This window comes from Chelonoidis abingdonii, chromosome 22 (genome assembly GCF_003597395.2).
Source record: "Chelonoidis abingdonii isolate Lonesome George chromosome 22, CheloAbing_2.0, whole genome shotgun sequence".
Taxonomy (NCBI): Eukaryota; Metazoa; Chordata; order Testudines; family Testudinidae; genus Chelonoidis; species Chelonoidis abingdonii.
This window is the reverse complement of record NC_133790.1, coordinates 26814690-26838836: the sequence shown is the minus strand read 5'-3', so window position 1 is coordinate 26838836 and position 24147 is coordinate 26814690. Positions and strand designations below refer to the sequence as shown.

At 44.6% G+C, this 24147-nt stretch overlaps 1 protein-coding gene across 1 annotated transcript in view; it reads right to left on the bottom strand.

Annotated features, from left to right (window-relative positions):
- Window positions 1-385: 385 nt before the first annotated feature.
- Window positions 386-24147, bottom strand: part of TBX5 (T-box transcription factor 5) — a 47028-nt gene continuing 23266 nt past the window's right edge. The window contains exons 8-9 of the mRNA XM_032800002.2: window positions 12205-12431; window positions 386-2126 (exon numbers count right to left, since the gene is read on the bottom strand). Coding sequence (XP_032655893.1) covers window positions 1546-2126; window positions 12205-12431 — 808 coding nt within the window. The 3' untranslated portion in view covers window positions 386-1545. The remainder of the gene's footprint in view (window positions 2127-12204; window positions 12432-24147) is intronic.

The following is a 24147-nucleotide window of genomic DNA, read 5'->3' as shown; positions in this document are numbered from 1 at the left end:
TGCTAGAAAGAACAGAAAATGGGTGTCTGGGCACCTTATATTCATAGCACCTGGTATTTATTAGACATAAATTGGCACATAAGAATATGGTACAACTAGTTAGGCAGGGATTTTTTTTTTCCTTTGCAACATAGATGTGGTCACATTTCTATAGACAGTCCCACATACACACACACACACACACACACATTCACCCACATCCTCATTCCCCTTCATAATCATGTATACCCTGTTCTCTTAGTTAGGGTCACTTTTTATATATATAGAGAGAGAGAGCACAGTGTGCAGGGGTGGGGAAGAAAAGAAACCATACTTGAATTCGAGTATCAATCAAATAAAAAACTCTCAACCAGCTGTGTTGCTGGTTTTATTACCTGTTATTACTTATTAGCACTCCTGTTTATAAATAAATAGTACCAGTAAAATATTACATCTGAAGAACCCCGCAATAAAAGTTTTTATTTATACACATTTTCTGCTTCCCTGCCACCCATTTGCTGCACTTTTAAAACATGTTTTGGTCAGTGTCTCATTTAACATATGTGAAATAGTGTGCTTTTTGCTTTTCTTTCTTTGATCTTTGAAGAAAAATAAAGACTGAAAAGAAAGAGATGAGTTTATACATTTACATTTTCACCATTCTTTAAGAATGCAGGTTTTTTTTCATTTCTTTTGCTGTCTGCAACTCCCTGGTTGGCTCAAGGCCTTGGTTTCTTGTTGCTGTTCAGAGTTCTTCTGAAGACCAACCTGGCTTTCAAGTTTTTAAGCTATCCCGGGACATAGGGGTTAAAAAAGAGACAGTCGGTTAAAGAGGCAGAAAGAGAGATGTGAAGGGAAGAAGAAAGAGAGAAATACAGAGCCCAGCTTGGCAAGGAAATTATTTTTACTAGACTGCTTCTCCTGGAGACAAATTTCAGGCATGTCGCGTTTATATTTAAACATAGCACAATGCAGTGAGTAATTGCAATCATGAAACAACATATGGCAGAGGTAGATACCTATTTTTCTGATTTGTGGGGGTGTCATTTGTTTTTGTTTTAAAAAAAATAACACACACTGAAATCCACCCTTTTTAGGCCTCGTTAAAAAGGGACAGTGTCTTTTTTGAGATAATTGCAAGAATATATATATTATTATTATTTATTATATAACAATGTCAACATAAAAAAAAAGTAACATCCTAGTTGCTTTCGTCCAAGCACTCTGACTGTGTTAAAAGGCAGCAGGAGTTGTGTGTTCACTTGAAAACCAGAAGGAATAAGGGCACAAGTTTTGTGCAGCAATAACACAAATTCTGTGCGTGTGTGTCTGGAGAAGGGAATAGCGGGGGGAGTGTGCTGTTTTGTCGATTTTCTTTTGGAGCAAAATAATAGAAAAAAGTCACAATGAGTTACTATTTAATCTGTGGTTTCAAACAGCTGATCGGATCAGTGTCCATCTCTCGAGTGCTAACTGTGAACATTCAGTTAAAGGAGTCTTGCAGAATATTCTTGTTTGTTTTCAATTTTTCATGGCTAGATTTCTTGCATTTCCCTTATTGCCTTGTTAGCTGTTCTCGCTCCACTCTGGCACCATGCCCACCCCATGAACAGAGTGGTACTGGTGAGGTGAAAGGGTTCTGGGCACCCCATGGGAATAAAGGAATTCTGCTGGCTGTATGCTGGGAGGAGACTGGATGCCTGTTTGAGGTCCACACTGCCGGATGATGGGCTGGTGAGAGACAGATGTTTGGTGCTGGAACATGCTGTGTGTGTCCCCTATTTGTGGTGATGTGTGATTGGCCACACCAGTGAGACGGGGCATAAGAGGACCAGAGGTGAAATGGGCAGAGAAATGCTGGTAGGGTAATCTGTCCATAGGCTGCATGGCAGTCACTGTACAACTGCTGTAAGACGGCACGGTAGGCCACGTATTACAGCTAATGTCTTCCAGGCTGGGCACGGGGTCCGTGGGGGGAGCAGAGCTGGCATACATACAAGCTTGGCGCTGGGCAGATTCAGTCCTGTACGAGGTATTCAGTCCTTGCTGCTGGGAGTAACTGGACCTGTAGAAGGGATCCTCGTCTGCTGGTGAGGTTTCCATGTAGGGTTTCTTGTACGGATGCTCAGTGGTGGAACATTCCTCATCTGCTGAGAAATAAAATGCATAGTTATAAATAAGAACATGTTGCCCTGTGTTGAGCCTACCATCCTAGCATCTTAAAGTGCTTTACAAGAATGGGTCAGTATCATCATTATCCCCGTTTTTTCAGAGGAGAAACTGAGGCACCGCAAGTAACACACAACTGGGTCAAATTCTGCTCTCAGATGCACTGCTGTAAAGCTGGAGCCATTCCATGGAGCTGACCCAGATTTACATTGGTAAAACCAAAAATAGCATTTGGCCCCAGGTCTCCAGACATGCCAGATCCCTATTTTGTATTCTAGAAAGGAAAACAGGCTATAAGATAACCAGAGAACAGCCAGGACAGAACTTAGCAACAGGTAACAAAATTCTTTGCTATGCTAGGTTTTCCATATGAAGTGCCAACATTTCACCTCAACCTTAGTCTCAGGGAAATCCTTTAGAAAGAAGCGTAGGAAATGGAAAATGTTCATTGTTAAGGTCCAAGTTTATGTGTAGGTATGTAATGAGAAACAGTATGGTGCAATGGATAGTTCATTAGCCTAGGACTGGAAGACCTGGCTTATATCACTTGGCTCTGCTACTTTCCCCTTGTGTGACCCTTGGTAAATCAACAAACATCTGTTTCCCTTCCCACCTTTTCTCTGTCTTCTCTGTTGAGACTGCAAGCCCTTTGATCCAGAGACTGTCTCTTGCTATGTGTATGTACAGTGCCTAGCACAATGGACTTCTGATCATCGCTGGGGCTTCTGGGTGCTATTGTAATCCAAGAAATACATAATGATATACTTCAGCTATAAATATGGAGCTTACTATAAACCCACCTTGGATTATATTACCGTTGCCTGATTCGAAACATCTAATTTCAGGGTTTACACCCCTAAAGCCAGTGTGACAAAAGCAAAAGCAGCTTTCACCACTAAATCATACCAAACAGCTTTCTCCAGGGCTGTCTTTGGTTTCTGCAGCATCAGTGGTTGAGTTCATAGCACCAAGAGGAATAAGAGAAACAGCTGAGATGCAAATCTCAGAAGGAATACTCAGATAAAGACGTATTTAGTCATAGATTGAAATCCTTACTCCACTGAAACCAGGGGCAAAAATCCCATTGCTTTCTATGAGAGAGGATTTCACCTGTAGTTTTAATGCCAGATGAAACCACTGTGATGCTCTAGATTATGTCCTAGCCTGACTTCCTGCATAATGCAGGTTATAGAACTTCACTTAGTAATTGCTGCATCAAGCCTATAATGTCTAGTTGAACTATAGCTGAGCTTTAGCATCTCTTTTGGAAAGACATCCATTCTTAAATTAAAGACTTTAGTGATGGAGAACTCATCATGCTTTAAATAAAGTCTAGAAAATATCCAGAAAAGTGGACTTCTGACACTGAGTTTTCAGAGAAGGATGCAAACATGAGGGCTGGTCAAAAACTTTCTATCTAAATACTTTATTGAAACCCCCGTTTTCTGTCAAAGGTTCGTTTGTGAAAAGTGTCTGCTTTTCACACACAAAAATTGAATTCTCATTGAAAAATGAAGCACATCAGATTAGAAAAGTTTGCAGGTTTTGCTCAAAATTGAAAAAATTCTATTTGGAATTGTCCCCACAGTGCTCACAGGAGTTGTATTTTGGGTTCCTCAGGACCCTATTTTCCTCCATGGCCTGGGTTACACAGCAAGACTACATTTCCCATGATGTAGAGTGGCCAGAGACTCCCTTGATCCACTGCAGTGGCCCAGCAGGAGGGGGAGACCATGGTGCATCATGGGAGTTGTAATCTGGCCTGATATCCAATTCCATAGAGGAGAATCAGGGCATGAGGCTCTCAAACTGCAACTCCCATGAGGAACCACAGCAAAATTTTTTCAAATAAAAATGTTCAGTTTTTGGCCAAAAAATTTGGGGGTTGGATTTTTTTTTGCCAGAAATTCAAAATTGTCATGAGGATAGGGGTGGGGGGGAAGGGAAGAGAAGGGGCAGGAATGAACATTGTCAGACCAGTTGTAGTGAAGAGCGAACATGCAAAGATGCGAGTACCCGCCAAAATATGTGTGCACACATATTACCTTCAAAATGCATGTGCAACTATCATCTCTGCAAGTGTGTGGTCTCCTGAAAATACAAGTCTTCACATAATGTGCCTGCAAAAATCCCCAGGCACCCTGGGTGCCTGCAAAACCTAGTATTTGCATGTGCTGTCAGTCTACATTTCCCATGATGCACCATGGGCTCCCCTCTTGCTGAGTCACCGCAGTGCTTCATGGGAATCCTTGGCCATGCTACATTGTGGCCGATGTTCTCTTGCCAGAGTACCCAGCCCACACTGAAAAATAAGGACATGTGGAAAACATGCAAATGTATGATCTTGTTGGTGCAACCAGTGAAACACTTTTACAGGCCTGCCCATAGCTCACTGCTTTAAAAATTGGGATACTTAACAATTGCCTGTATATCCAAATTCATATACCTGGAGCCCAATTCATTTCTGGAGGATTGCAATCCCATCTTACAACATTAAAATTCACATTTTAAGCAAACACCATAAATCTGAATCTCTAGCTATAGATACAGCTCTAGATAGTTTACACTGACGATCAGTGGATATTATACCCTTTCAGCTGCACTTAAATCTGAGAGTAGAAGAGGAGAACAGCACAATTTTGGGGTGAAATTTGGTGACATTTTAAAAGCAGTTAAACAATTATTACTTGGGTATAAACATGTATTATTATCATTGATCTGATGGATCTCAGCAGTACTCGAAAAACAACGAGGAGTCTGGTGGCAGCTTAAAAACTAACAGATTTATTTGGGCATAAGCTTTCGTGGGTAAAAAACCTACTTCTTCAGATGCATGGAGTGAAAATTACAGACACAGGCATAAATATACTGACACATGAAGAGAAGGGAGTTACCTCACAAGTACTAGATTAATACTAAATTAGTACTAGAATGAAGCTTACATGGTGTCAGGGAATCATGGACATGATAGCCCTAATCCAGCAAAGCACATAAATTTAAGTCCTTTTGAAGTCAATGAGATTTAAGCACAAGCTTAAAGCTAAGCACATGCTTTTGTGCTTTGCTGAATCTGGGCCTATATCAAGAGATGGATTTAGAGTAACATCCTGTCTAACCCTCCTGAATATTTCAAAATTCTGGTCCCAAGAGCCGCTACTGAATAATAAGAACACTAGGGCTGAAAAACATCTTGTAAAATGAAGCATTGTTCTGCTAATAAATTTTTCAGCATTAAGCTGTAACACAGCCCCAGCCATGTTCTGCTGGCACTGGGAAACACCAGCCCTGGGTTTTACTGTTTATTTTCCTTTTAAAAAAATAGTTGAACTTTGCTTTTTTTCATTGTACTAAGAATTTGCTTGAGTTACAACCCCAGGTTGTTGATTTTTCCATTTAGTCAGGACATTCTTCTCCCTTCCACAGCAGAACCAGACAAACCTCTCCAAGTTATAGACCCTTTTCCAGATTTACTGTCAGGTGCAGAGAAAAATTAAACCTGACTTTCATTTTGTAAAATCAGGATGTTATAGGTCAGATCCTCAGCTGATGTAAGCTGGCATAGTGCCTATGAATGCTCTGGAGCTATGCTGCTTGACATCAGTTGAGAAACAGGCTCTCTACTTCCACACTTCAGTTTCCCCAAATGTCTGACACCAGCCCCCCAAAAAGAATTCTATAGTTTATCCTAACTGCTCACAGTCTGCCATTTGGTCCATCTTCCCAACCCCCACCTCGCTCATCCTCTGAACAAGTTCTTCAGTAGGAATAAAATGCCAGTTTGTCTTGAAAATAGTTGCCATTGTGCACTGAGGAAGCCAGTTCCTTAGCTGGTGTAAAGTTCCACGGGACCAGATTCTCTGATCTGCTCTGCTCCCTTTCCACTCTTCCCAGAGCTCCCCAGCTGGGAGTTCACCTGGCAAGGAGTCCTGAGCAGGCACAGCGCTGACAGATCAGATTCTTGTGTCTCTCTCCCTACAGCTGGAAAATGGATCCTAAGAAGCCATTGCTATCTGGCACAGTTTAGAGCAACCCCAAGACACCTCTAAACTGTTTGGGGGACAGGACACAGAATCCAAGGGCCATAATCCTCATCCAGATAGCTCCCCCACTTCCCAGCCTAAAGTGAACATAGCAGATAATCTTGACCATTGTCTTCAGTGGAAGTGGGCCAATTTACATTAGCTGAGGAATTGGTCTTGTGTGATTTTTCCTTGATGTTAATAACCTGATAGCTTTCTAATGTATTCATTCTTCCAGAGCCCAGTCCTGCAAGGTGACAAGCACCCTGACCTCTGGCTACCATCACTGGGAGCTGAGCCCTCTAATCATCTCACAAGATCAGTCTATTATGATGGGCAAACCTCAAAGGTCTGAGGGTTCTGCTGAGTGTGGAGAAGCAGTCAAAGTTTGGGCAAAGCTTCTCCAGAGTGTATCCAAGCAAAACGGAGACTGCTAAATTAGCTGGAAACTTCGTGAGAACTGGCTTCCTCACAAGGAATTTGGTGCTCCTTTTATTGAAAGGATTTGAGCATAATTGGACCCAAGATTTTCGGTATTTACGACTTCCAGCTGGGTCGTAAATACCACAAGAAGAGCTTTTTAAATGGAATTTGCGCGTTTCTACCACTGGTCCCATCCAGAATCAGGTACAAAAATGTAAACTATATGGGAGGTTTTGTACCTTGTGGGTCAGATCCTCAGGGTTTCTTCCTTTCAAGTCACTGAGGATCCGGTCCACTAGACTCAAGGCAACAAAGAATTGGGCCCTGTTTTTGTTTATAGAAGAAGTTTGATCACATTAATCAGGCTCAAAAAAAAAAGCAGGTGGGCTCAATTTGAGTTTATGCTGAAGGATTGAATGCTTTTGTTATTATTATGCTACTCAATTTAGTTTACCCTCCCTGGGTTTGAATAACAAGCTAAAAGTTATAAGACCAACGGGAAGTAGCAAAGAAAGGACCATTTTAAAAATCGCCTAAGCAAGGGTGAATGATGCCTGTATCCTGGGACATGGTCAAAGAAAGGACTCACAAATGGACTTTGAGCCAATTTCTCAGCTCCTAGAAATCAGTGTTGTTCCACTGGTCCAACAATGTCAAGATCTGCAATGTTGCTGTTAAACTTAAAATAGGTTCCGAGGCAGAGACGGCTGCAATTTGCATGGAGACTTTGAAGGAGGGATCCCAAAGTGGGAGCATCCCAGGACGGAGGAGGTTCAATATCCTATGGAGACAGGTAAATTTGTAGGGTCAGGTCAAAGCTCTTGTTTGCTACAAAGGCAGGGAGGATGCATTTGATACCTTTGGTGTCAATAGGATAACCATAAGTAACACCTTAGACTGAACAACAGCCACTGAATTGGGCATCCTAAAACTCTCAGAAGTTGGGATGGTGTATGGCCAAAATAAAATAAAATAAAATAAATAAAGGCCTTAAAGGAGAAGCTGTGCGGATTCAATTGAAAAACAGGGCTGTAGTTTATCTGTCCAGCATACAGAGAAAACAACAATCCTGCTGCTTCCCAAAGTGAAAGAAGAAATGGATAGGATGAAAAAGAATGGCATAACAGTGCAGTACTGAACTGACAGAGGCGTGTGCCTTAATAGTGCCTGTTACAAGAAAAATGGGCATTTCCATATCTGTGAAGACCTACTGAGGCTCGGTGAAGCAGTAAGGAGAGAAAGTCATATTCTTTCCACCATGGATGGCATCGTCTCCAACTTCGCTGGTACAATTTGGAGCTAAAAGTAGCTAACCCGTCATCTAAAAACCATTCTCTTTATGAACTACTTTAAACAGATTCTGTGTGGATAAAGCACAGGAATGCACTGAAGTAACTAAAGACTCTGTTGATCTCATCTCTAGTACTGCCATTTTATGAGCATTTCAAGTCTACGGCACTTTTGGAAGACACAAACAACAATGGTCTCAGTTACACCAAGATGACTGGAAGCCTGTAGCATATTATTCCAGATGACTTTCAGATGCTGAGACCAAGTATGCCCAACTAGAGGGAATGTTTGTCGAGTGTATGTGCATGCAAAGAGGGCCACAAGATATTTGCAGGGTCTTATCTATAGGAAGCTGATAACAGACTGCAAGCCACTCATGCTATTAAAAACAGTAAAAACCTAGACATACCTTCTAAGACGGCGCCCACATTTTTTAAGATTTAGATCTATTCGGAATACTGTCCCAACAAAGCCCCTGATTGTGGCTGGCACTATATTTAAGAGCACCACAGATCACCCAGATTTTCCAGAAGCTTGGTATGATATAGAAGCTCACGTGGGTGCCCTTTCGAGTGGTCTGCCAGGCTCACCACTGACATTTAGAACTACTAGCACTGATAAACAACTATAAACTGTATCCAATTTTATATGGATGACCAGTCAGACCAGTTACTTGTCAGAGCATCCTCACCCAGCATGTGATTCCTTTGGAATAAGAAGAGAACTCATCAAAGCTGAAGGTCTGATTATCTATGGCACATGTACTCTAGTCCTTCAGTCTTTCCAGGTGCTGTATTAGAAAGGGTACCTAAGGGACTTCACAACATACGAGGAGCTGGTCCAAATGCTGGTGTGGAGGCCCAGAGTACGGCAGGTGCTGAACAACAAGGTAGAATCCTGGGACAACCAGAAAAAGCACAAGACAAAGGATCCCTTGTACCCACATAATTATCCAGAAGGGTTTAGAAACAAATAGCACCTGACCTGTGTGACAAAAGGGCACCTACATGTCTGGGAACCATTGGTTATTTTTCTAAATTTGTAGAAATTCTATGTTTGAATAGACACTCAAGTCAATGGGCCATAGGAATATTAAAAGGCTTTTTTTTTTCTCTTCTCATTTTGGCATTTTGGAAGAAATTGTCTCTCTTAATGGGGCCCAGCCCTGAAGTCCAAACTTTTGAGATAAAATATTTCTTCCTAATACTTCCAGCTGTCAACACCCACGAGCAGAAGGACGCAGGGTGGTCTCTGAGGAGCATAGATTTTTAAGAGAATTCTACAGCAATAGGATCCCACATTAGCCCAGCTGTTCATCTACAGGTGAAAACACATCAATCACCAAGGTAAGTCCATCTTTGCTCAATAGATCAGAACAATGCTACTAACCACAGAGGCAAATCTTTGTCCTACCAAGTGGTTGAGAGGCTGCTGGGAGATGTGAGATGCCTCAGGATTTCCCATTTAGCCTTTGGCATACAGATCAAAACTTACCCAAGCCTAAATCAAGAGACCCAGTCCTGATAAAAATGGATAAGAAAAAAAACTGGACATGGCTAGCTGTTGCAGCTACACTCTGACAGTCTTCATGGTAGAGGCTGATCAAAGGGTTTAGCACAGAAAGATACAGGCAGCATCTTCAGCTAGTTCTGAACGCAGCTGGATCACCCTGTGATCCCAATAACCATTGTACCCACCGCACAGCCTTGCTGAAAGGAGGTATTCCTGTTGAGAGTAGGGTACAGCCGTTAATGCCTCTGCAGATTTGATGATCCAAGTAAATCAATTGATCAGAAGCTGAGCACAGCTGGGTTAATCATGAATCTGGGGAGTTTATATTTTTGTAAAGTATTAAAGCTCAGTAAAAGTTATTTATAAAGAAAATAAAGTGAGCGGAGAGGGGAAGATGTGAAATGATGTGCACTGTGTTCTTAAAACTGTAGCAGGAAGCCTGGTAGGAGCTGGATCCGGGAAAGAACAGTGAAGCGAAGAGAGAGAACATGTTAGGGAGATACTGTTTTCCTTATTCTAATAAAGTTCCTTGTTTCACTGTTAGAGGAAAGTGACCCATGACAAATGCAGCCTGAGAGTCAGGTGAAAGCTCAGGTCAGGTTCTGATTTATCCCAACTGGTTTGCTCATCCTTCGTTACTTTTCTTTTTAATTAATCTCACTTTGCAAAGAGCCACTTGGCAGCTATGTTAGCTCTCTCTGTTTCCCATTAACTTCTTGTTTCTTTTCTTTAAGCCCTGGTGGCTGTTTTCGATTTATTAGATGCTGGAGGGGGAAGAGCACAGAAAGGAAGGCAGAGATTCAGGCTCCTGAGAGGTACAGTTCTGGGCTCACGGAAGAAGTCGGTGGTATCTGACAGGACACTGCCACTCTTTGATTAAAGCATTTAGCGGCTTTGATAAAAGGCCCTTAACTGCTTGTGCCACTCAAGCCACTGGAGAGATAGCAAGGAGACAGCAGCGGCCCAGACGAGGGCTCCCTTGGCCAGTCCCCTGCACTTTCACAGGGCCATGCCTGCCGAAAGGGGCTGGTGAACTTATTGCTGAGGAGATATCTTCTCTTCTGTGACAATAAGAGGAAGTGAGATAATTGGGGGATTGAGGGAAACCACCCATGGAGCCACCACTTAGCGGGAATCCCAAAACTGGAAGGAAACCTCTGTTGATTCCTTATCACTTTACAATGTGGAGGCTGATGATGAATTGCTTTGTGTGGCCGGGACACACAGCAGTCAAAGATTGCCATGAGTGTTTGTTGTTGTTCAGGCTTTCTTGTTTTAAAAAAAGAGCATGAGGGAAGAGGGTACGGCAAAGGTTAAGCTAGTTGTGCAATGGAGCGGAGCTCAGATGCACCGGAGGCAGAGCTCAAACTAAGGGAGGGAAAGGGTGGCAGCTTTCTCACAACTAAGGCCTGGTCGACACTAAGGGGGCAGGAGGGTGTTGATCTAAGTTACGCAACTTCAGCTAAGTGAATAACGTAGCTAAAGTCGATGTACTTAGATCGACTTACCGTGGTGTCTTCACCGTGGTGAATCAACTGCTGCTGCTTCCCTGTCAACTCCGCTTATGCCTCTCGCGGCGCTGGAGTACAGGAGTCAACAGGAGAGCGCTCGGGGGTCGATTTATTGCATCTAGAAGCGATTAACTGACCCCTGCTGGATTGATCGCTGCCTGACAATCCATCGGGTAGTATAGACATACCTTAAGTGAGCTGAAGGGCAGAGTCTGGCTCTAAAGGGGGGTGGTCTCCTGGACAGGGTGTTGACTCATGATCTAGGGGGCTTGGGTTCTGTTCCTGAGTCTCCCATTGACTTGCTGCTTGTGACTTTGGCTCTGCTTAGATTATAACATCCTCCAGGCATTCCCCATGTCTTACTGCATGTATGTGCAGCAGCTAAAAGGATGGGTGATCTCAGCTGGACCTGTTAGGTGTTACCATAATGCTACTAAAAGTGACCAATAGCTGCCTTGTGCCTGAGGAATCAGTGCTAGGGAAGTCACTATTTTTCCACCTCTGGCATGCCTCTATGGCTCAGTCTTGCAAGTTTTTCCCCACTGACTGCATATGCCTTTCTCCTGCTGGTGAGCAGCTATTCACAAAAGCAGTCCCACTGATGCTCGCAGGATTACTCATGTCTGTAATTGCTCCTCCATCTGAGTATGGGGTTCCCGGTAAAGCTTTGGCAGGACTGGGCTACGGTCACATAACAATCAGTGGCAAAGAATTCAGGTCTCCTGATTCCCAGTTCAGTTCCCTATTCACTGGGCCAAAGACTTAAAGGGAGCATAGGCCCCATGCAGGCTGTCTGCATTGGGGTGTATTGCACCCAAATATAAGAAAGTATTCAGCAAACACCACCTGAAACCCAGAATATCTAGGTATGTGCATGTTTAGATTTACCCTTAGACCTTCTCAGAGGCTATAGAGACAGATAAGTCATCTTTATCTCAGCCCCTGGCTAGCTTTCTGGATGTGAATTCGACTTTAGCTGGGTTGCCGCCTCTGTATTTCAGCTAAGCTGCTCTTTCGGAACCAAATTGAATCAGTACTATTGATCCTAACAGTGGAAAGGCAGCTCGTCAGCCAGTGCTGGCGTCAGTGCCGCTGCAGTGATTTACAACATCTGAGGATCTGGCCCAGTGCGGGTAACGCAGACGACACTGACAATAACAAACCTTTGTCCATCCAAAGGATTTAACTCTAACCCATGGCTGGGGAAATGAGGTACTTGTGAGGAATGCCAAATGGGTTTGACATCCATTTTTGCCTGGGGAACCAATGATCAAGATGAGGGGAAGTTGCTGGGGCCTGACCTTTTCTCTTGGTGCAGTGGTAGATCTGGCTGTGCTCCTGGGAGATCGGGTACGGGTTGGCAGGCGGTAGCAGGTCCTGGGAGGTGCTAGACACCCCATTCTCGCACTGATACTGGGACGCTAGGTTGGAGGAGGCCGAGAGAACCCTGGTCTCACCACTGAAAGGGCTGTGATTAGAGGCCACTTTTTGTCTCACCGTGCTCCTAGGAACCACCGGGTACTCTTTACTGAAAAACACAAGTGAAAAAATGCAGCACGTTAGTATCATCCCTTTGCTCCAACTTCCAGCAGAACCATCTCCCCAAGAATCTACACCTTCCCCGTGCTTTATCGGGATAACACGCTACAGGGGACCATAGCCCCGCTTATTTTTCTTCCCTCTGGGTCTCTTTAAACATGTACCTCTCCCACTCTGACTGCTATTATGTACATATAATAATAACCAGACCTACTTCTGCCATGCTGCTTACAGGGAATCAAGCTGACTTGGATGTAAATTATATATCACTTGCCTACTGCTGTTTCTGTTCCTTCCCACCAGCCTCCGTCAGTTTGTCTGTCCTCAGATTGTGATCTCAGAGCAGACTGTCTAGAAAGCACACAGCCAACAGTGGTGCTACCATAAATAAAAAATCAATTATAAATAATCTAGCTGAGCACAGAGGCCTGTCTCATCTTGGGGGCACAACAGCATAGCTGAACCGACGCAAACCCCCAGTGTAAACGTGTTGCCCCAGTGTAAACTGGGACTTGCTCCCTTACCGGTAACCTGGTTTGAAGCATCATTGTAGCTAGCTAAAAACCTCATGGTGGACCAGGCCGTATAGTCATTTTCATCCATTGTTCGCAAAGCACTTTAGAAATGTGGGTTGGCATGATTATCACCCTCTGGGAAACTGAGCAGGTCCACTGAGGTCAACTGCAGCCACCGTGTTACTTGTATAGCAGCCACATCCAGAGACCTCAGCCAAGATCAGGACCCCATGGTCTGTCTGGGAGGGCATAGGAGGCTTTAATTGACACATCATGACAGGCAGTCAAAGAGTTTACAATTTAAATAGACAGAGCAGACACAGTGTGGAAGGGGAAACTGAGGCTCGGAGAGGTGAAGCAAATTATTCAAGTTCAGCCCACAGGTAAGTAGCAGAGCCCAGAATAGAACACAAGTCTTCAGTCTCCCAATCTTCTGCTATATCCACCTTTGATGTGAAAATGGAGATTACTTGTGTGACTAAGGTCTGTGAGCTGGAGTCTGGGCCTGATTCTGCAAACACATCTGTGAAACTTGGGCATTAATGGGACATCTTATATGAGGAAAGGGACTCCTGGTTGCAGGATGGAGCCCTATGCAGAATAAGGCCCCTTGGAGAGAACCCATCACTGTGGCAACTAGGAACTTATTTACAAAACTTAACAAAGCCAATTATAGAAAACTCCCTGCAGCAGGCAGCGTTCCTCCAAACCGCTGCCTCTGCTGCTGCCAGAAACATTAGCAGCCATGCTGTCATGGGGAGAAAAAGTCAACTGAGAGCTCAAAGCCAAACAAATGTGTCTTACGTCGTGCCCTGGAGCTGGCCAAATTTTGGGTTCTGGTCATCTGCCAAGCAGAGAGCATTGCAAAGGTGGGGTCCTTTCCCCTGAGTTAGCCCATGGGAAGGGCCAGTAGGAGCCCAGCTTTGCTGCTGGGAAGGGCTTGAAGGCCAGAGGCCCCTCTCACATGCCTGGGCTGTACAGGATGAGAAGGAGGGAAAGGGAGTGGTATGAATGCACTGGCTTGGTTTTGCAGCACCTTTCCCTCCCAGGGAAGCCAATGGCCGTTGTGTATTGCTAGGGGCTCAGAGATGCACCTTCAACTTGTGCAGGTTCTGCCCCATGCTCTTGTCAGGGAAAGACTTTTGCCTTCTGGAGAGGGCAGGGGGCCAGGGCCCTCAAACATCATGGAGCTCAGGGTTATAACTCTGGGTTACATCATCCTTTCTAGCACAGTCAGCAGCCAAGAGTGTTTTCCTCCTGTGTATGCTGCAGCCTCTGTACTCCAGGAACCAGAGTGAGACCAGCAGTATAAAGTGGAATACAGAACTCTGTTTATCAGTTACATGACAAGATGGATCCTCCGGAGTCTAAGCACCCAGCACCTGAGTGTGCCTCTGTCGTGCGAGAGACCCCTCACAATGGGAGGCCATCTGGTGATTATACAGATTACGAGTGAGGAGTGTGCTCGACCCACTGGCAGTGTGGGTCCCAATGCTACATCAGTGGTCTGCCCCTCTCAGAGGAGCCAGGCTAAAGAGGAGTTTACACTTTAACTCCCCCTTGAATCCAGAGGAGAGTATGCTGCATATAGTGCCTGATCCCCAGTCCCTTTTCCCTCTGCCCCAGCATACCCTGAGAGCCTCCATTGTGCATGGTCACATGGAGGGAGGGGTCCCCTAGGCTTGGAGTGGGGGAGACAACACAACATTGCTTCATTTCCCACTCTGTGGTTGCTTTGGGGAACTCAGGGGTGACTTTCCATTGTGTTTGTCCCCAGCACATTATGAGAAAGTAAGTCTGTGTAGGAATGGATCATCCCCTCTCTATTCACATGTGCAACTCACACAGAAGTTACATATACAAAGAGAGACAGTATAGACCACAACCGTCAAGAGGAAGTGATGGAAAATTAGGGCTGGTCAAAAATGTTGCATCACAGCTCTTTTCGATGGAAAATTGGGGGGTTGCCAAAAGTGTCTGCTTTCAGCTGAAAGTGTTGATTTTTGTTTTGTTTCATTAAGAAAAACCAAATGTCTGAAAATCAAGATGTTGTTATTCAGAATTGCCACCACAGTGCCTGATGGAGTTGTAATTTGGGTGTCTCATGCTCATATTCTCCTCTATGGGTTGGGCTCCCCACTAAGACTTTATCTCCTGAAGATGCACTATGGCCATGCCATTTCCATGAGGCATCAGCTCCCTTTATGTAGAGAGGAGACCCAGGGGAGCTGTAGTCTGACCAGAGAAGCTGGCCTGTCAAAAGAACTCAAAGTACAACTCCCATGGGACACCTCAGTGGCATTTGTCAGACCAGAACCCTTTCGGTTTTCGGCTCAAATATACGTTATTTTGATTTTTTGCCAAAAACTTAAAATTTTCCATGGGAAGAAAACCTATTTTTTGACTATAAAATGTCCTTCTTCCAACTTGCCTATCTATCTACCTATCTATCCAGACAGACAGCTACAAATTTATATTTTGGTTTTCCCTGCGGTGTCTAAGTTCTCACAAAGAGATTTCTCTGGCACCATTTAAAGCAGCAGTCATCTTGAAACATTTATTAATGTTTGCAGCGCACACTTGATATGTACTGTGAACATTTATCATCTGAGATTGCCCCCTTGGTCTTTAAAAATGCATTAGACATTTTTCAGTGCCGAAAAGTGACTGCTCCAAAAATAGCCAATTGTAATCGTAGGCCAAAGGTTTAATGGAACGCAAGGTTTTACTTATTGCTGGCACAGAAAGATTGCAGGGGGTAGGACTTTTGCTTTTCAGAATAACTGCATGAAGGGGGACAGGGAAACGTGAAAGGCTACATGCTACTGGCAAGAATATTCGGCCTTCTGAGCAATAAGGGGATACTGTTGTCATACAGCCAGAATGCCAGGGCTCTGCTTCTATATTACGATGTTAATGTAGTATGGTTTTTTTCACATTAAACATTGTATATAAAAAGTCTGGTTTAGGAAAGAATTTACAAGGAGGGAAGCTATTCAGAGCATTCAAAACAACTAATGGTAAATGTTCAGTTACTGTATTTTATTACTGTTTTGCAGTAGAACCGAGGGGCCCCAGTTGAGGTCAGGGTCCCATTTTCTAGTCATTGTACATATGCATCGGGAGAGGCAGTCCCTGCCCCAAAGAGCTTACAGTCTGAACAAGCAAGAGATAGCCAGAAGACAGTATTATTTTGTTTTATTACCATTTTACTGGTGGGGAGCTGAGGCCCAGAGAGATTAAATGACTTGCTCATGATCACTCAGGAAGCTTCTGGCAGATGCAGGAACTAAGCCTGGTTCTGCTGCATCTCAGGCTCTGTCTATAGTTAAGCTGATACAGTAGCACAGCTGTTGCACTGCAGAACTTCAGGGTAGACATTGCCTATACTGATGGGAGGGGGTTCTCCCCTCGGGGTGGGGAATCCGACTCCCCGAGAGGTGGTAGCTAGATCAATGGAAGAACTATTCCATCAGTCTAGTGTTGTCTACACCAGTGGTTAGTCCAGCTTGAATGCATGGCTCAGGGGTGTGGCTTTTCCACACCCTGGAGAAACGTAGCTGTGCTGATGTAACTTTTCAGTGGCGACGAACCCTGAGTCTACTCCCCTAACCACAAGGCCTCACTGTCTATCTTAAAGTCAGTGGGAGATGCATGGCTAAAACCCTACACAGCTGTTTAAAAATCTGCCCCCTTGACAGGGAGAGAGTGGGGGAAGGAGAGAGAAAAGAGGGAGGCAGGGGGAAGAGGTCCTTCTCCATACCCCTGACCAGCTGTAGCAGGGGGTCAAAGGATGAGGGATTCCTGCAGTGACTTCTGCCTTCCTGACAGCAGCACCGAAAGCAGCCACTGGAGGTGGGGATCTGGAATGTCTCTGTACAGCCTAGCTAGCGGTACTACCAAGCAGCTCCCTATGTGGTGGCTAAGTACAGTGGGTGCAGAGTAGAGAACTTGCCGTGTGTCCTTTGTGCCCTGTCAAATCAGCTCATGTTTTAAACAGCAAATCTTCACCACAAACTGCTCAGCAACAACCCACAGGTCTTACAGAGAATCAGAGAAAATAACCAGCTGTTCTGCTCATGAATAGAAAAGGGCAGACATTTGGGGGACATATGGGGGGAGTAAATGATCTGTAACAAATTATTTGCTCATTTCTAGTAAAATCTATTGCATGCTCAGAGGAACCAATCCTGAGGTCCTCGCTCAGACACAGTGCCCATCAACATCACTAGGAATTTTACCTGGCAGCCCTGAGCAATATGTTTTGAACAACAGATTCAACTCCAGTTTCATTGCCTGTTCAGCAAAGAATGTACAGGCAATGAAAGGGTGAATGTGGGGCTGAGGGGCCAATTATGCTACCTGGCTGCACCTGGAGGGAAGGCTCGGCTTAATTAAAGATAAAGCCCAGCTGGAGAAGAAGCTGGGTGGTAACTATAAAGAAGGGAAGCCTGGCTGAGAAAGGAGCTGCAGGAAAGAACTTTCTAGTTATGCTTTAGGACTAGAAAGTGGAAACATGGGGAGGTGTCAAGGAGTAAGCCCAGGAGGCAAGTTAGCCCTGAGATCCTCTCCTAAATAGACACATGGAGCATCCTCTGGCCTGGAGCAAGCTCTGGTGCTGAGTGTCCCTGATAAAAGTGCAGGACTGGACTTCCTGGGAGGCATTCAGCTGAGCAAGGGAAATGTGAGAGGGGTGAGAAGTCAAGCCTGAGGAGGACAGAAGTTGGGTTAAATTTGAACTTTGGTTGGGGGATTCCAGCAGGCAGCCCTGAGAGCCCTGACCCTGACAGAAGGCCTAACTTGAAGAAGCTGTGGGAAATGCCAGTTGACAGGCTTTGGTAGAAAGAAGTTCAAGGAAGCAGTAGCACAGAGTCTGACTGCCCAGATGTTGGTGGCTGGTAGGGTCCTGGACTGGAAACCAGTGTCAGGAGAGGGCCTGGGCTCTCCTAGTCAGCCCTGGAGACAGTGATGTCAGGCTCAGAGCTGAAGACCTTTTGTAAGGACACTGGATTATGTGTGGACATTGTTACCCCAGAAAGGGTGAAACTAAAATGTGACTAGGCTGGAGGGCTGAGCCATGAGTAAAGAAGACCGGAGCAACCTGTCAGCTGAGCCCTCTAGAGCTGCAAGAGACACTCCACCATCCCTAACCACAGCAGGCGCATCAGCCAGTGGTAAGTCTGCTCTTCGACACCATCCTTTTTAAGTTCAAAGTGCTGGCAAAGTTCATAAGCCCATATTGTAAAAGCAGCAAAGAATCCTGTGGCACCTTACAGACTAACAGACGTTTTGGAGCATGAGCTTTTGGAGTATTCACCCACGAAAGCTCATGCTCCAAAACATCTGTTAGTCTATAAGGTGCCACAGGATTCTTTGCTGCTTTTACAGATCCAGACTAACACGGCTACCCCTCTGATACTTAAGCCCATATTGGCTTTATTTATTGTCAATAAGCTTGGCAGAATTTGATTTATTTTTTTTATCATTTGAGAGATTATATTGATTAAGTGTTTTACCTATGCAAACATTGCAGGAAATTATGGAGTGAGAGGGGGTCTGATGATGATGGTTTAATGACTGTAAACACAGATTCCAAAATGTAAAGCTTTATGAATGCCTCCTAATTATCTGCAGCTCCAGTTCTGTGAATGCTGGAGGTGGCTGTTTTCAGCAGAGCTATAAATACGTGCTCCAGGCAGCATTCAGTACAACATGTTTTAAACACATTAAGATGAGACTGAGTTCTCAGGCAACATGTTTCTTTCTTTGCCTATCTGTGAATTTCAATTATCAGTCCAAATTGTTTGTTTTTTGTCTGTGTGTTTGGTAAAATTGATCATCAGCAATGTAGATAATTAGCCTTGGAAGGATTAGAATTTTAACAAAGGCATTTAAAAGAAGGGATAAATGGAGAACTGAGCAAACTAGACAGGGAGGGCAAAAGAGACTATAATTGCCTTCTTCAAGAGTCAGAAAAGTGGTTCTGTAAAAATCATACCTCTTTGCTCTATATCCTACTCCCTGTACGTCTCTGAACTGTATCTGCTTGCTTTACTGGCAAACAGTTTATGCCCTCACTGCAGAGTCAATGCAGCTATGGGAGACTAGGCTGCATCCCAATGTGCCTCCTGCATCATCCGAGAATTGTCAGCTAGGTTGTGCTTGCAAAGAGCCGGGTCTTCCTGCATGTGTGTTGCACACACCTGGCTGGCACTATGCATGGCAGCTCCAATGTGCACAGGCAAAGTGATTTCAGGGTGTGCATGCGCACACATCCATGGATTAAATTCATGGCTGTACAGAAGATCAGTCTAAGGTGTATGCATCACCCAAATCTGCAAAATAGGGGTTAAGTGAGATTTAAAATGGTATATAATCCTTCTGTTGACTCTCTGCCCAGCGTATACACCTCCACTGAAGACTGCATGGATACACACCCACACAAGTTGGATGCTGCCATATTTGAAGTCTAGTTTGGAAGCCACAAACATCAACCATGTCTCAGTGGAGCAGGGAAGAGGCAAAAACTGTTTATGCTTCCATTTATCCTAAGCCATCTGGAGAGCCAAACTATTTTCTGGTGCAAGTTAGAGCAGTCATAGGGCTGCTCTAGCTTATACCAACTGGAATGGTCCCTAAAATTTCCAGTCAGTGGAACATAAGACCGCATCAAGCTCTTGTCCCCTCTCCAGTTCCCTTTCCCCGGTCAAACCAGATACAACCACTATGCTAAGTCCAAGATTCCCCAATGCTGGAAGAATCCTCATTTACAGCTTTACAGTAGCTTTAAGGTCATTTGCATTGCAGGGAGGAAGCCCAGCAGTTGTTTTGCTGTTGAGCGTTTAAGAGGCACAAGGAGCACAATTGGATTTTCAGCCCTCCAGCAGAGTTTGCAGCTCTGAAAGTCAAACAGCTTCACTGGATTTTGCAAACTGAAATTGAATCATCATGGAACATCACCATGTGAGGGTCATGCCACTTTGCTGACTGCAGAGAGGTCCACACCCCACTTACATGAAGCAAAGCAGCTGGCATGTCATTAAGTAAAACTTGGTTTTGTATGGTGAGTCTTCTACAAAAGGTGCCCAAGGCAGGCAATGATATCAAAACCATCCAGAATTATCCTAATTTGTTTAAACGAAAATTTGGAAGGGAGATTCAAACCTCATGCTGTAGGGCTTAAACCGATCTCTAATTGAAATCAGGATGAGACCTGATGTGATGGCAGATTATTCCATTTCTGTCGTGAGTTTTACACTTTCCTCCAAAGCATCATGTGCTGGCCAATGTCAGAGACCGAATACTGAGCTAGATGAACCTTGGGTTTGATCCGGTCTGACAAGTCCTACGTTCCTAAGGTAAATAAGATGAGTGCAATCGCTAACTGCAAACCCAACAGTTTATATCCACTGACTTATCACTTCCATGCAGCCTTGAGCAATCAGGAATGGTTTTACTGAAAGGCTGGCCAGGATACTGAGGTTATCCCCAACTCTTTTTGAAGAGGGTCATGGGATCTTTAACTTTTACCTGGTCATCTAGCTTAAGCAGAGAGGGCTTATGTTTACCAGCTTATCAGTATGATGCCTCCTCTATGGCTGCAGACTCAAAACTGGGGATGGACTTAAGTGCAGATGTGCATATTTGGCACAAAGGTGCTTGATTTTAGGCCAGCTTTTTGTTTCCTGCTCGGAACAGGGGTCAGGAGAAGAATGGAGGTTAGAGACAATTGATGCAGAAAGAGGAAGAGAAATTCATTAACATACCATCCCCAACAAAAAAGCCTGTCAAGTGTAAATTTGCATGATTTTAATGTTACCTGTTTTTAGTGGTACAGGTGTCTTAGAAGCATACTTGGGAGAGTGTCCTGGGATCCTGAAGTTAGTTAAGCTACATTCTGAGAGAAGTCAGAGGAAATGCTATGACACACTGCCTTCCCTCGCCAAATGACTCCCTGATCTCCTGCAAAATCCTCGCTCCCTGAGCCAGCAGGCCAGCGCCATGGAAAGCAACTGAGTTGGGAGGGTTATGTAATGGAACAAGCTGAAAGTCGGGACACTCGCTAGGACTACACTATTCCATCTCCACAGCTGTGCACTCCACATCGCTATCCAATATCCCATCCTCCCCCTTCCTCCCAACTTGAGAGGTGATTTAATGAGACCAGTTTGGACAGATGCAGGTAGCATCTTAACACCTAACACTTCCACACACCACACCTGATACCAGAAGTGCAGCCTGATGGGGGCAGAGAAGGGGAGTTGCAGTGCAGTGGGGGAGCCCAGCCTCAGTTCACCAGAAGCTGGGAGTGGGTGACAGAGGATGGATCACTTGATTGCCTGCTCTGTTCATTCCCTCTAAAGCACCTGGCATTGGCCAGAGTCAGCCAGGACACTGGCCTAGATGAACCATTGCTCTGATGCAGTATGGCCATTCTTATGAACCAGAACTGAGAATACGAAGATCTAAACCTATACTAAAGTGAGGGATTAACAAGCAAGCAAAAAGCTGGGGCATACACTCTACTCAAATGGTTACACTTACGCCTAATGTAAACTCTTTAGAGCTAATGTTCTCAGGCTAAATATCTAGTCTTAGCTGTTGCTGAATGGGAGACTGGGGAGGGGCAGGGGATTAGGAAGGTACCCTGGAAATGTTGATGTCGATATTAATTAGCATTTAACCGTGGTGACCTTCTGGAGATAGTGTCTTGCTGGATGACTGCTCTGTAACTGAGCACCAGAGCAGTGAAGGAAGCATCAGCAATATTATGCTTCCCTAATGGAGATTTGGCAACTGTTGTTCTGGTATCTGCAGAGCATGTTGGAGTGGTACCCATGGGCCAATTCCTTAGTCTTACTCTGGACCTGATCTAAATCCCATTGACTTCAGTGAACTATATGCATCAGACCCTGGGTTTGTACTCAGTCCTTACCCAGGTAACCTTCTACTGGAGTCAGCTTGGCAGAGCAGGGACTGAGCAACATCTCCCCAGCAGGGGTGATAATGGTAACCCCTAGTGTGGGGGTTTTCTCTTGGGAAGTGTCTAAGATGCCGCATGGAGCTGCTGAGATTTCATTGAGCCAGAGCATGGAAAATGAAAAAGCATATATAGAGTTGCAATGGTAAGATGATAGCTTGCAATGGAACAAACCCCCGTTGCTAGGTCCATCATGCCTGATGCAAACAGATTTGGTGTTAGCATGTCATCCTGAGCAGACACTCCTTGTTGAGTCCTCAGATTCACCCCAAAATTCCACCAGCACCAACACACACTGACATGCATGTCTCAGCTATGGAATCCCGGCACTAACTCTTGATCCATATTGATCATCATACTGCACAAATCAGGGGGCATCTCCCCATTTAGTTCTGTAAACTGTTCTCGAAAGATTAAAATCTAGACACTGCCATGATAGAAGATGTTGGACCAGATTCTGCTTTTGGTCACCAACCTATATCCAGAGCAGCGCCTTTGAGGCCAATGCAGTTGCTTTGCAGATATACTACTGAAAACAAAATGTGGCCCTTTATCTCCATTAGAGAGAGACCCCAATATAATGCCTCTTCTACTGTTTTGTGTTGTATGCCCCATTCTAGAACTTTGTCACATGTTATAAAGGTCAGTGATAGCCATTTAAATTTTGCTTTCATATAATTTTTCCCAAACAAGAACTTCCCAAATGTGAAACTAAATACAACTGAATTAGTTTGAATGGTAATTAGGACTTGATTTTCAGAAGTGCTGAGCACCTGTAACTCCACTTGAAGTCAACAGGAGCTGCAGGTGCTCAGCAAAAGATTCAAAATGAGAGAGGCCTTAAAAGAAATTGTGGCTTTTTACTGTGCTTCAGACCTGAACACTCAAACTCTCTTCCCACCCTCTATTCTATTAGCTGCAGGTATAAAAATCTGAACTCTCTAGGCAATGCTCCCTCCCAAAAATCACTCCATAGATATGATTTATTAACACACCTCCATGGGCTCATGGAGAAGTTTAAGGGCAAAATTCTACTCTGGAATGCGCAGTGTGGATCCCTGCTTTAATTTAATCTGCTGTGGATCTATGCAGAACATTCTGCATTTGATCTCCAGTCTTAATTCTCACTGGCACTATTAGGGAGTCGTAGACAAAGATCTAGGGTGAAATATGCCCCAACAGTTCTCCACTGTCTGAGGTATGAATGTGAGAAATAATTTGCCTCAAATTTCCAAGCATTAAAATGATTCAAATTTTCATCTGAATTAGTTTTGAATTTCAGCATGAACACAACAGGCAAACAAGGACACACACACACTTTCTTACTATGAAAGTAACAGATTTGATCTCTCAAACTAAAGCTCACAAGGTCTGTACTCCTGAAGTATATATGCAACTGACATGACCATGAATAGTCCTGTTGCTAATGGAGGGGAAGATAAACCTGTACTGGAGGCCTGCATTAACTAGAAGTTGGATCTCACTGCAGACCTAGTCTATTCTTTGCATAGGAATTACCTGATGTTGAAAGGTGTTGGCTTGATCACCCAGTTGACTGAAGTCTTTTACCTGGACAGGCTTATATGCTCACTTCTGCTGTGTATGTGGAGGAGACCAACCCCATGGAGGTGCCATGCAGAGAGGAAGGCAGCTAGGGGGATGGTCTCTCAAACTCATACATATGCATACATGTTCTACACAGCTGACAGGTCCCCTCTGCTAAAACATTCATGTGTCTGAAAGGCTGGTTACAAAAGCATGCATGTCCAGGCAGGTGGGGGTGGAGCTGGGGGGAGAAGTCCCATGGTACAGGCAGATTCCTTTCCCCAAGTGGTGAATTTGCACCAAAATAACTTTTGGATATCAATGCCGTTCAGAGTAGCATGATGCTGCTGTAGATGGGGGCGGTTCAGCAAAATACAGGCAGCTGTGGAGCAGACAGTAGTGGTAAATCAAGGTAGGCTTAGCTGGTACCATGGTGTGGGTGGGGGAGCTGTTTGGGGAGTCCAGAGTCGGAAGGAGGGGCTTTCTGCAGAGATCCTAGTGCGTAGTCCCATGCTCTAGTGCTGCCCCAAGCATGTGCTTGCTTTGCTGGTGCCATTTCCAGGGGCAGCATTCAGGCATCCTTTTTTTTCAAGGCAGTTGCACTCTCAGAGCTGTGCCACTTAGATGGGGCGAGAGGGCCTTCCCCCTGGCCACAGTGGGAAGGG